At 50.2% G+C, this 12,169-nt stretch overlaps 1 protein-coding gene across 1 annotated transcript; it reads left to right on the forward strand.

The window, feature by feature from the left end:
- Positions 1-240: 240 nt before the first annotated feature.
- On the forward strand, positions 241-1,597 carry LOC144175444 (uncharacterized). Its single transcript, XM_077704517.1, has one exon. It carries the CDS (start codon positions 269-271, stop codon positions 1,595-1,597), a length of 1,329 nt encoding a protein of 442 aa, XP_077560643.1. The 5' UTR covers positions 241-268.
- The last annotated feature ends 10,572 nt before the right edge of the window (positions 1,598-12,169 follow it).

Raw genomic sequence — 12,169 nt, forward strand, 5'->3', positions numbered from 1 at the left:
GCACAAGTTCGCCTAATTAAAACAGTTGTTTTGCCCTACTCTATCCATCTGTCGTCTTGTCATCCGTGACAAAACTGGTGGAGGTGCGGGGTAATCGCAACCCATGCAGCGTACCCCTCCGACACGCCGTGCAGCAAGCCCAATTCTGAGCCCCGGTCGGCGCGTCTTCCTGGATCACGACCAGCCACGTACAAGTCGACGTCTACAAAATCAACCACCCGAATTTGGACTCTTGCACGACGGAACGAGGACGAAGGCCAAATTCGTCATGACTTCCCAAGGCCAGCAGACGGAAGCCAGTGCACCGCAAATCATCTACATGCCCATCGCCCCTCGGGCGCCGATGCCCTTCCGTGGGGAGCCATTTGAAGACGTGGAAGACTGGATCCAGTATTACGAACGGGTCGCCCGCCACAACGGATGGACCCCGAAGCAATGCCTGGAGAACGTCTACTTTTCACTAGAAGAGACTGCCAAGTCTTGGTACGAAAACCACGAAGCTTCACTTGCATCGTGGGAAATCTTCAAAGAAGACCTAAAGCGGGCATTTGCGAACCCGTACCGACGGCAGCGTGCCGAGGATCTCCTTCAGACAAGGGTCCAAGGTCCAAATGAAACCGTCACCAGCTTCGTGGAAGGAGTGCTCCGCCTGATTGCCCGCGCCGACCCCCGGGCCAGCGAAGAAAAGAAGTTGCAAACTCTTATGAAAGGTGTGAAGAGTGACATCTTTGGTGGCCTCATTCGTAATCCCCCAACGACAGTGAGTGAGTTTGTTACTGAGGCAACAAACATTGAAAGGGCGCTACAGGCAAGAGCTGGCCACTATCACAGGCTCACTGGCGGCCCTAGTGTCACTACACTGGCGCACAACCACCGTGAAACGCTTGCCGCCGAGCCCGGAAATCTTCGCGACATTATTCGTAGCATCATCCGGGAAGAACTTAACGCCGCCGTCCCCTGCGCGGCTTCCGTGGCCGATAGTCGACTGGACGTGACCACTGGCGGCACCGAACGCACTAGAGACACAATTCGCGACATCATTCGGGAAGAATTGACGAAGATGCTTCCATCGTCTGAACGCGCAGCATCCGTTTCCATCGCGGAAGTCGTTCGGCAGGAAGTGCGACGCTCGCTTGTGCCAGAACCCCCTGTCCAGGTTGTCTCTGAGCAGCCAGCCTTGACGTATGCAGCCGTAGTCCAAAATTCACCTCCCGCAATTCCTCGCCAATACCTGGCTCCAACACGACGGGAACCACCATCGCAACAATACGCACCCACAACCCATCGCGGCCCCCGGAAAAGCGACGTGTGGAGGACGGCCGACAACCAACCTTTGTGTTTCCACTGTGGAGAGGCCAATCATGTCTACCGCCACTGCCCCTACCGCGAACTTGGACTCCGCGGATATCGGCCGAACGACCAGTGTCCAAGATACGGCCAGCATCCACGGGACATCGCCGAGTATTTGCGCCGCCCGCCGTCTCCGCCACTGATTCAGCGCCGAGAATCCCGTTCGCCGTCACCCCGTCGCCCAGCGTCTCCTGCTCGCCAACTTCGCCGTGAGAGCCCCTCTCCCCTGCCCCGGCGGGAAAACTAGGCACGGCAACCCCGGGAGGTGGGGTTGCCGCCGGCAAAGTTAGCGAAGAGCCTCCAGCGGCGGTGGGACGCAGTGAGTCAAGTAAAGGTGGTCTTCAACACGGCATGCGTTTTTCCGTGTCAAATAACCTCAATGTGATGATTGACGGCTACGACGCCATTGCGCTCGTCGACACTGGAGCAGACTATTCCGTCCTTAGCGGGAGCTTCTCACGCCGTCTTAGGAAAGTGACGACTGTGTGGGATGGCCCTGAAATACGGACCGCCGGGGGACATCTCATAGCACCTATCGGAAAGTGTACCGCTCGTGTTATAATTAATGGCGAGGCATGCCCTGTGAATTTCGTCGTTCTGCAGAACTGTTCTAGAGACGTCATACTCGGAATGGACTTTCTGTGTGAGTACGGTGCTATAATCGATCTTGGTGAGAGCAGCCTGACGCTTCGAAAACCTGTCGCGCCATCCGAAGACCGGCGGCCGATATTCACGACGGCACGAGTTCTAGATGCCATGTGAGGGTACCTCCACGTTCGGGAGTTTTCTTGCTTATTGGCACTGATGCAAGTACTTGCCACGAAGCCCTGGTTGAATGCAATACTCAGCTTCTCCTGGAAAAAGGAATTGGCGTCGCAAGGGGTGTCACACAACTGCAAGATGGTCGTGCCACAGTTCTTGTGACGAACTTTCGGGACGAACCGCAGCACCTCACGAAAGGTATGGCAATAGGCTACGTCGAAGACATCAGTGATTTCTCCGACGTTTTACCAGTTATGGGAGAGGCAGGTTCACCAGGAGCAAGCTCGACTGGACTCGTGGGGCTCGACGTAAACCCAATGCTTTCGTCGCAACAGAAAGACGATTTGACCAGGCTACTAGATGAGTTTCAAGACTGTTTTTCGACTACAGAAGGTGTCAATCGAACTGCCATTGCCAAGCACAGAATAATCACTGAAGATTCCACGCATCCCATTCATCAATCGCCATACAGAGTATCTTTCAAGGAGCGAGAAGCTATACAGAAACAAGTGCAAGAAATGTTACGAGATGACATCATCCAGCCCTCAAACAGCCCCTGGGCTGCGCCAGTAGTGCTGGTGAGGAAGAAGGACGGGACACTACGATTCTGTGTCGATTACAGGCGATTGAACCGCGTAACTAAGAAAGATGTTTATCCTCTACCCCGTGTGGACGACACGTTTGATCGACTACGGTGTGCTCGTTACTTCTCATCAGTAGATCTGAAGAGTGGCTATTGGCAAATCGAAGTTGACGAACGGGACAGAGAAAAAACGGCGTTTATTACACCTGACGGCCTGTATGAATTTAAAAGGATGCCTTTCGGACTTTGCACTGCGCCTGCCACCTTCCAGAGGGTGATGGATACTGTTCTTGCCGGTCTGAAATGGCAGACGTGTCTTGTTTATCTTGACGATGTTGTAATTTTCTCGAACACATTTGACGAACACCTCCAGCGCCTCAGAGCAGTTCTACAGGCAATCAGGAACGCGGGTCTGACGCTGAAACCGACAAAATGTCGCTTCGGTTACCGGGAGTTGAAGTTTCTCGGGCACATCATTTGCAGTGAAGGGATTCGCCCCAACCCACAGAAGACAGCCGCTGTGGCTGCCTTTCCAACTCCAACCGACAAGAAGACCATCAGGCAGTTCCTCGGTTTGTGTGCTTACTACAGGCGTTTCATCCGGAACTTCTCTCGTGTAGCGGCCCCACTTACCTACCTGACAAAAGAAAGCGTCGCCTTCGAGTGGAAGGAAGGACAGCAAAGAGCGTTCGACGAACTGAAACGAGCACTACAAACGCCTCCGTTGCTAGGGCATTTTGACCAGGACGCCGAAACAGAAATACACACCGACGCTAGTAACAAAGGCCTTGGAGCAGTCCTCGTTCAGAAACAAAACGGGGCCGAGCAAGTCATTGCGTATGCAAGTCGAACGCTTTCCCGGGCCGAAACCAATTATTCGGCGACTGAGAAAGAGTGCCTCGCGGTGGTGTGGGCGGTGACGAAGTTCCGTCCATATTTGTACGGACGCCCATTCCGAGTTGTCACCGACCATCATTCACTGTGCTGGCTGGCGAATTTGAAAGACCCTGCTGGGCGACTTGCTCGATGGAGCCTCCGATTGCAAGAATTTGACATTACGGTGACACACAAGTCAGGTCGAAGGCACAAGGACGCAGACTGCCTGTCACGAAATCCCGCAGAATTAGCGCCGGTGGACAAGACTGATGACGAGGAGAGCTTCCTCGGAGCAGTGAACGCATCGGATATGGCAGTGCAGCAGCGACGTGACCCAGAACTACGGCACGTGATGGAACACTTGGATGGAAAAGGAAACGTAGTCCCCCCTGATTTCGTTCGCGTTTTACCCTCACTGAGCATTCGGAACGGCGTCCTATACAAGAAAAACTTCGAACCTGGGGGAAAATCATGGCTTCTTGTTGCACCCAGTGACCTGCGAGGAGAAATTATTGAGGCCTGTCATGATGACCCCAGCTCTGGACACCTCGGCTATACGCGCACGCTTTCAAGAGTACGAGAAAGTTACTACTGGCCGCGACTCGCGAAGACCATACGCTGGTACACTAAGACTTGCCACCAGTGCCAAAGACGGAAGACACCGCCCTTGCGCCATGTCGGCTTTCTGCATCCGATTCCACCGCCAAGGGTGCCATTTCAACAAATCGGAATGGACTTACTTGGCCCATTTCCTAGGTCAGAGTCAGGAAATCGGTGGATTATTGTAGCGACTGATTAACTGAGCCGCTATGCCGAGTCGAAAGCCCTACCGACAGGAACTGCGACGGAAGTGGCGAAGTTTTTTATCGAATGTATTGTACTACGGCACGGCGCTCCCGAGGTAATCATTACTGACCGAGGATCAGCATTTACGGCACAACTTACCGAAGAAATCTTACGTTTAAGTGGCACTAGTCACCGCAAATCAACTGCGTACCACCCACAAACAAATGGGTTAACCGAAAGGCTAAATAAGACGATTTCTGACATGATCGCTATGTACGTAGACGTGGAACACAGAAGATGGGATGATGTACTTCCGTACGTAACCTTCGCATACAACACGGCCGTGCAAGAAACTACCGGAACGTCACCATTTCAACTTGTTCACGGTAGAAAGGTAACTACCATGCTGGATGCCATGTTGCCTCACCAACAGGACGCAATCACAGACGTCGATTGCCATCTCGTGTGCCAGCGTGCTGAAGAAGCCCGTCAACTAGCAAGAACTCGAATATGCGACCAGCAGCGCACCGATTCCCATCGGTACAATCTCCGCCGTCGAGACGTACGGTTCAACCCTGGTGACAAAGTATGGATATGGACACCGATAAGACGCCGCGGCCTCAGTGAAAAGCTCTTGAAACGCTATTTTGGTCCATACAAAATAACGCGCCGTGTCAGTGAATTGACCTACGAAGTATTACCCGACGACACTCAAGCGTCCTCCAACAGGCGGCCGCTTCGTCCGGAGGTGGTGCACGTTGTGCGGCTGAAACCGTACTACTCTCGCTAGTGCAGTGAGTGTATTGAACGCTTTGTTGTGTGATTTTTTTTTTTGTCCTAGGCAGCATCGGGACGATGCAGCTTTTCTGAGGGGGGGATAGTGCCACACGCTCCGACAAAGCGTTCCATTTTTAGTAAGAGCAGGGAGTGCCAGCGACCACCGGAACAGCGCCGCGTCATGCGACCGCGTTCGAGAAGATTCTGCGCCGGGTAGGACGCGCAAGTGTGCCGAGTGGCGTCCAGCACACAGCTCGCGGACGCACGTGGGAGCAATCGACGAGGAACGCGTTCGCAGTGGAAGAGCGCTCTCTCTTGCTCGACGGCGGCCTCCCTGTTCATGTTTCTTCAGTTCGGTGGGCACAAGTTCGCCTAATTAAAACAGTTGTTTTGCCCTACTCTATCCATCTGTCGTCTTGTCATCCGTGACAATATATATATATATATATATATATAGTCGTGAAGTGGAGTCCTTAGTTGCTGCAGGAATACGCACAAAGGTAGAAGTACGCTCTTCGGAAACTTTATTTCGAACGTTTCGACCTGAGACAGGTCTTCCTGAGGAAGACCTGTCTCAGGTCGAAACGTTGGAAATAAAATGTTTGCGACAGCAAAATCATGTAACTTTACTCTGATGAAGGCAAGTACAGTTGCCGCTACGTAAGTAAACATTGTTTGTTATTGTGCTTGCTGTGTATCCGACTCTTTACTTATACTATATATATATACATATATATATATATATATATATATATATATATATATATATATATATATATATATATATATATATATATATATATATATATATATATATATATATATATATACAGAAATAAGGGTTGGCAGTCGAGAAAACCTCGGAAAGCAAAGGGGAGGATGTGGTAGATCATTGAAACAGATTAAGAATTTGGAAAGAAAGAAAGAAAGTGAAGAAAAAATGCCCGCCAGGTGGGATCCGAACCCACAACCTCCAGAATACCGGTCTGGTGCGATAACCACTACGCTACCGGCGGGGCGATTTTCCCATTCACTTTCTGGGGTATTTATGTTAGGTATGTTTGTTTCCTGTGCTTGGGGGTGGTAGCCAGCGCCATTCGGACTAATCGGGGTGAAGGGGACCTTCTTTTTAACCCCCGGGTCGTGACTCGAGTGTCTACGACATGTCCAGAGTGGTCGACCAGCTTTGAACCCTCTTAAGCTCCCTTTGGCAACAAGACTGCCAGAACAGAGGCCCTCGCTATGCATGTAGCGAATCAGAATAGGAAATGAGGGGCTCGTTGAAAATAACACAGAAATAAGGGTTGGCAGTCGAGAAAACCTCGGAAAGCAAAGGGGAGGATGTGGTAGATCATTGAAACAGATTAAGAATTTGGAAAGAAAGAAAGAAAGTGAAGAAAAAATGCCCGCCAGGTGGGATCCGAACCCACGACCTCCAGAATACCGGTCTGGTGCGATAACCACTACGCTACCGGCGGGGCGATTTTCCCATTCACTTTCTGGGGTATTTATGTTAGGTATGTTTGTTTCCTGTGCTTGGGGGTGGTAGCCAGCGCCATTCGGACTAATCGGGGTGAAGGGGACCTTCTTTTTAACCCCCGGGTCGTGACTCGAGTGTCTACGACATGTCCAGAGTGGTCGACCAGCTTTGAACCCTCTTAAGCTCCCTTTGGCAACAAGACTGCCAGAACAGAGGCCCTCGCTATGCATGTAGCGAATCAGAATAGGAAATGAGGGGCTCGTTGAAAATAACACAGAAATAAGAGTTGGCAGTCGAGAAAACCTCGGAAAGCAAAGGGGAGGATGTGGTAGATCATTGAAACAGATTAAGAATTTGGAAAGAAAGAAAGAAAGTGAAGAAAAAATGCCCGCCAGGTGGGATCCGAACCCACGACCTCCAGAATACCGGTCTGGTGCGATAACCACTACGCTACCGGCGGGGCGATTTTCCCATTCACTTTCTGGGGTATTTATGTTAGGTATGTTTGTTTCCTGTGCTTGGGGGTGGTAGCCAGCGCCATTCGGACTAATCGGGGTGAAGGGGACCTTCTTTTTAACCCCCGGGTCGTGACTCGAGTGTCTACGACATGTCAAGAGTGGTCGACCAGCTTTGAACCCTCTTAAGCTCCCTTTGGCAACAAGACTGCCAGAACAGAGGCCCTCGCTATGCATGTAGCGAATCAGAATAGGAAATGAGGGGCTCGTTGAAAATAACACAGAAATAAGGGTTGGCAGTCGAGAAAACCTCGGAAAGCAAAGGGGAGGATGTGGTAGATCATTGAAACAGATTAAGAATTTGGAAAGAAAGAAAGAAAGTGAAGAAAAAATGCCCGCCAGGTGGGATCCGAACCCACGACCTCCAGAATACCGGTCTGGTGCGATAACCACTACGCTACCGGCGGGGCGATTTTCCCATTCACTTTCTGGGGTATTTATGTTAGGTATGTTTGTTTCCTGTGCTTGGGGGTGGTAGCCAGCGCCATTCGGACTAATCGGGGTGAAGGGGACCTTCTTTTTAACCCCCGGGTCGTGACTCGAGTGTCTACGACATGTCCAGAGTGGTCGACCAGCTTTGAACCCTCTTAAGCTCCCTTTGGCAACAAGACTGCCAGAACAGAGGCCCTCGCTATGCATGTAGCGAATCAGAATAGGAAATGAGGGGCTCGTTGAAAATAACACAGAAATAAGGGTTGGCAGTCGAGAAAACCTCGGAAAGCAAAGGGGAGGATGTGGTAGATCATTGAAACAGATTAAGAATTTGGAAAGAAAGAAAGAAAGTGAAGAAAAAATGCCCGCCAGGTGGGATCCGAACCCACGACCTCCAGAATACCGGTCTGGTGCGATAACCACTACGCTACCGGCGGGGCGATTTTCCCATTCACTTTCTGGGGTATTTATGTTAGGTATGTTTGTTTCCTGTGCTTGGGGGTGGTAGCCAGCGCCATTCGGACTAATCGGGGTGAAGGGGACCTTCTTTTTAACCCCCGGGTCGTGACTCGAGTGTCTACGACATGTCCAGAGTGGTCGACCAGCTTTGAACCCTCTTAAGCTCCCTTTGGCAACAAGACTGCCAGAACAGAGGCCCTCGCTATGCATGTAGCGAATCAGAATAGGAAATGAGGGGCTCGTTGAAAATAACACAGAAATAAGGGTTGGCAGTCGAGAAAACCTCGGAAAGCAAAGGGGAGGATGTGGTAGATCATTGAAACAGATTAATAATTTGGAAAGAAAGAAAGAAAGTGAAGAAAAAATGCCCGCCAGGTGGGATCCGAACCCACGACCTCCAGAATACCGGTCTGGTGCGATAACCACTACGCTACCGGCGGGGCGATTTTCGCATTCACTTTCTGGGGTATTTATGTTAGGTATGTTTGTTTCCTGTGCTTGGGGGTGGTAGCCAGCGCCATTCGGACTAATCGGGGTGAAGGGGACCTTCTTTTTAACCCCCGGGTCGTGACTCGAGTGTCTACGACATGTCCAGAGTGGTCGACCAGCTTTGAACCCTCTTAAGCTCCCTTTGGCAACAAGACTGCCAGAACAGAGGCCCTCGCTATGCATGTAGCGAATCAGAATAGGAAATGAGGGGCTCGTTGAAAATAACACAGAAATAAGGGTTGGCAGTCGAGAAAACCTCGGAAAGCAAAGGGGAGGATGTGGTAGATCATTGAAACAGATTAAGAATTTGGAAAGAAAGAAAGAAAGTGAAGAAAAAATGCCCGCCAGGTGGGATCCGAACCCACGACCTCCAGAATACCGGTCTGGTGCGATAACCACTACGCTACCGGCGGGGCGATTTTCCCATGCACTTTCTGGGGTATTTATGTTAGGTATGTTTGTTTCCTGTGCTTGGGGGTGGTAGCCAGCGCCATTCGGACTAATCGGGGTGAAGGGGACCTTCTTTTTAACCCCCGGGTCGTGACTCGAGTGTCTACGACATGTCCAGAGTGGTCGACCAGCTTTGAACCCTCTTAAGCTCCCTTTGGCAACAAGACTGCCAGAACAGAGGCCCTCGCTATGCATGTAGCGAATCAGAATAGGAAATGAGGGCCTCGTTGAAAATAACACAGAAATAAGGGTTGGCAGTCGAGAAAACCTCGGAAAGCAAAGGGGAGGATGTGGTAGATCATTGAAACAGATTAAGAATTTGGAAAGAAAGAAAGAAAGTGAAGAAAAAATGCCCGCCAGGTGGGATCCGAACCCACGACCTCCAGAATACCGGTCTGGTGCGATAACCACTACGCTACCGGCGGGGCGATTTTCCCATTCACTTTCTGGGGTATTTATGTTAGGTATGTTTGTTTCCTGTGCTTGGGGGTGGTAGCCAGCGCCATTCGGACTAATCGGGGTGAAGGGGACCTTCTTTTTAACCCCCGGGTCGTGACTCGAGTGTCTACGACATGTCCAGAGTGGTTTTCTCGACTGCCAACCCTTATTTCTGTGTTATTTTCAACGAGCCCCTCATTTCCTATTCTGATTCGCTACATGCATAGCGAGGGCCTCTGTTCTGGCACTCTTGTTGCCAAAGGGAGCTTAAGAGGGTTCAAAGCTGGTCGACCACTCTGGACATGTCGTAGACACTCGAGTCACGACCCGGGGGTTAAAAAGAAGGTCCCCTTCACCCCGATTAGTCCGAATGGCGCTGGCTACCACCCCCAAGCACAGGAAACAAACATACCTAACATAAATACCCCAGAAAGTGAATGGGAAAATCGCCCCGCCGGTAGCGTAGTGGTTATCGCACCAGACCGGTATTCTGGAGGTCGTGGGTTCGGATCCCACCTGGCGGGCATTTTTTCTTCACTTTCTTTCTTTCTTTCCAAATTCTTAATCTGTTTCAATGATCTACCACATCCTCCCCTTTGCTTTCCGAGGTTTTCTCGACTGCCAACCCTTATTTCTGTGTTATTTTCAACGAGCCCCTCATTTCCTATTCTGATTCGCTACATGCATAGCGAGGGCCTCTGTTCTGGCAGTCTTGTTGCCAAAGGGAGCTTAAGAGGGTTCAAAGCTGGTCGACCACTCTGGACATGTCGTAGACACTCGAGTCACGACCCGGGGGTTAAAAAGAAGGTCCCCTTCACCCCGATTAGTCCGAATGGCGCTGGCTACCACCCCCAAGCACAGGAAACAAACATACCTAACATAAATACCCCAGAAAGTGAATGGGAAAATCGCCCCGCCGGTAGCGTAGTGGTTATCGCACCAGACCGGTATTCTGGAGGTCGTGGGTTCGGATCCCACCTGGCGGGCATTTTTTCTTCACTTTCTTTCTTTCTTTCCAAATTCTTAATCTGTTTCAATGATCTACCACATCCTCCCTTTGCTTTCCGAGGTTTTCTCGACTGCCAACCCTTATTTCTGTGTTATTTTCAACGAGCCCCTCATTTCCTATTCTGATTATATATATATATATATATATATATATATATATATATATATATATATATATATATACATATATATATATATACATATATACATATACATATACATATATATAGCAAACAATAACACACAATGTTTACTTACGTAGCGGCAACTGTTCTTGCCGTCATCAGAGCAAACATTTTGAACACATTTCTTCTATAGGTTTGCATAAAACTGTGAGAAGGAGAGGAAAATGTTTCGGAAATGAAGAGTGTGCATACAGTCAGGCTACGCCTATGTTACAACATCAACAAACAAAAAAATGGCGTAGAGGTAGAACACCCGCCTCGCGTGCAGAAGGACTGTGGCTCGAATCCCGGTGCCGGACAATTCCCACCGGATTAAAAAAAAAGAAAAAAGAATCCGCGTATTGATGGAATTGCACAAGCGGGCTTGGGGTGTGGCCTGACCCCGGCGACCATTGCCGGCAATGCCCTCCCTCACCACAGCAGGATTGGCCACCCTTGTGTAGTAACGGCCACAACCTCCCATGAATACGCCAATTAACCCTCGGCCCTCAGTCCCCAGCGGCTGCGAAGCAACTGACCACGGCGGCGGTCAGACCTGTGACGCAGCAGAGGGTGCTAAGAATCCCTGGATCCGGACAGGCCCGCCAAAGGAATCTGAACCTGACAACGCTTAACGCGCGAACCTTATCTAGCGAAGCAAGTCTCGAGGTGTTGTTCGTGGAATGAGAGGACATTAAATGGGATGTAATAGGGCTTAGCGAGGTTAGGCGGGCAGGCGAAGCCTTTACGGTGCTGAAAAATGGACACGTCCTATGTTACCGTGGTCTAGAGGACAGAAGAGAACTGGGAGTGGGATTTCTATTCAATAAAAGCATAGCTGGCCACACAGACGAATACTATAGCATTAACGAAAGGGCAGCAGGTCTTGTAATTAGGCTCAATAAGAGGTACAAGCTCAAGGTGGTGCAGGGCTACGCGCCCACATCCAGCCACGACGACCAAGTAGTGGAACGCTTCTATTAAGATGTGGAATCGGCAATGGCTAAAGTAAAAACACAGTATACCATAGTTATGGGGGACTTCAATGCTAAAGTAGGCAAGAATCAGGCTGGAGACAAGGCAGATGGGAACTATGGTCTGGGCTGTAGAAATAGCAGGGGGGACCTACTAGTTGAGTTTGCAGAACGGAATAACCTACGCATAATGAATACCTTCTTCTGTGAACGGGAGAGTCGGAAGTGGACCTGGAGGAGCCCGAATGGGGAGCACAAAAATGAAATAGACCTGATATTATGCGATAACCCTGGCGTCGTGCAGGATGTGGAAGTGCTCGAAAGGGTAAGGTGTAGTGACCACCGTATGGTAAGATCTCGAATTAGGCTAGATTTGAGGAGGGACCGCAACAAGCTAGTACGAAAGAAGCCGATAAATGAGCTAACAGTAAGACGTAAAGTAGAAGAATTCAGGATCGCGCTGCAGAACCGATATTCCGCCCTTAACGAGGAAGCCGAACTTACGACACAGGAAGCCAGAGACAACCTTACACGCATTATCAAGGAGTGTCCAGTAGAAGTCGGGGGCACTATGGCTAGACAGAATGCTGGTAAACTTTCACAGGAGACGAAAGATCTAATCAGGA

Source organism: Haemaphysalis longicornis, unplaced genomic scaffold (assembly GCF_048455015.1).
Source record: "Haemaphysalis longicornis isolate Haplotype H1 unplaced genomic scaffold, Haemaphysalis longicornis Haplotype H1 scaffold_3, whole genome shotgun sequence".
NCBI lineage: Eukaryota > Metazoa > Arthropoda > Arachnida > Ixodida > Ixodidae > Haemaphysalis > Haemaphysalis longicornis.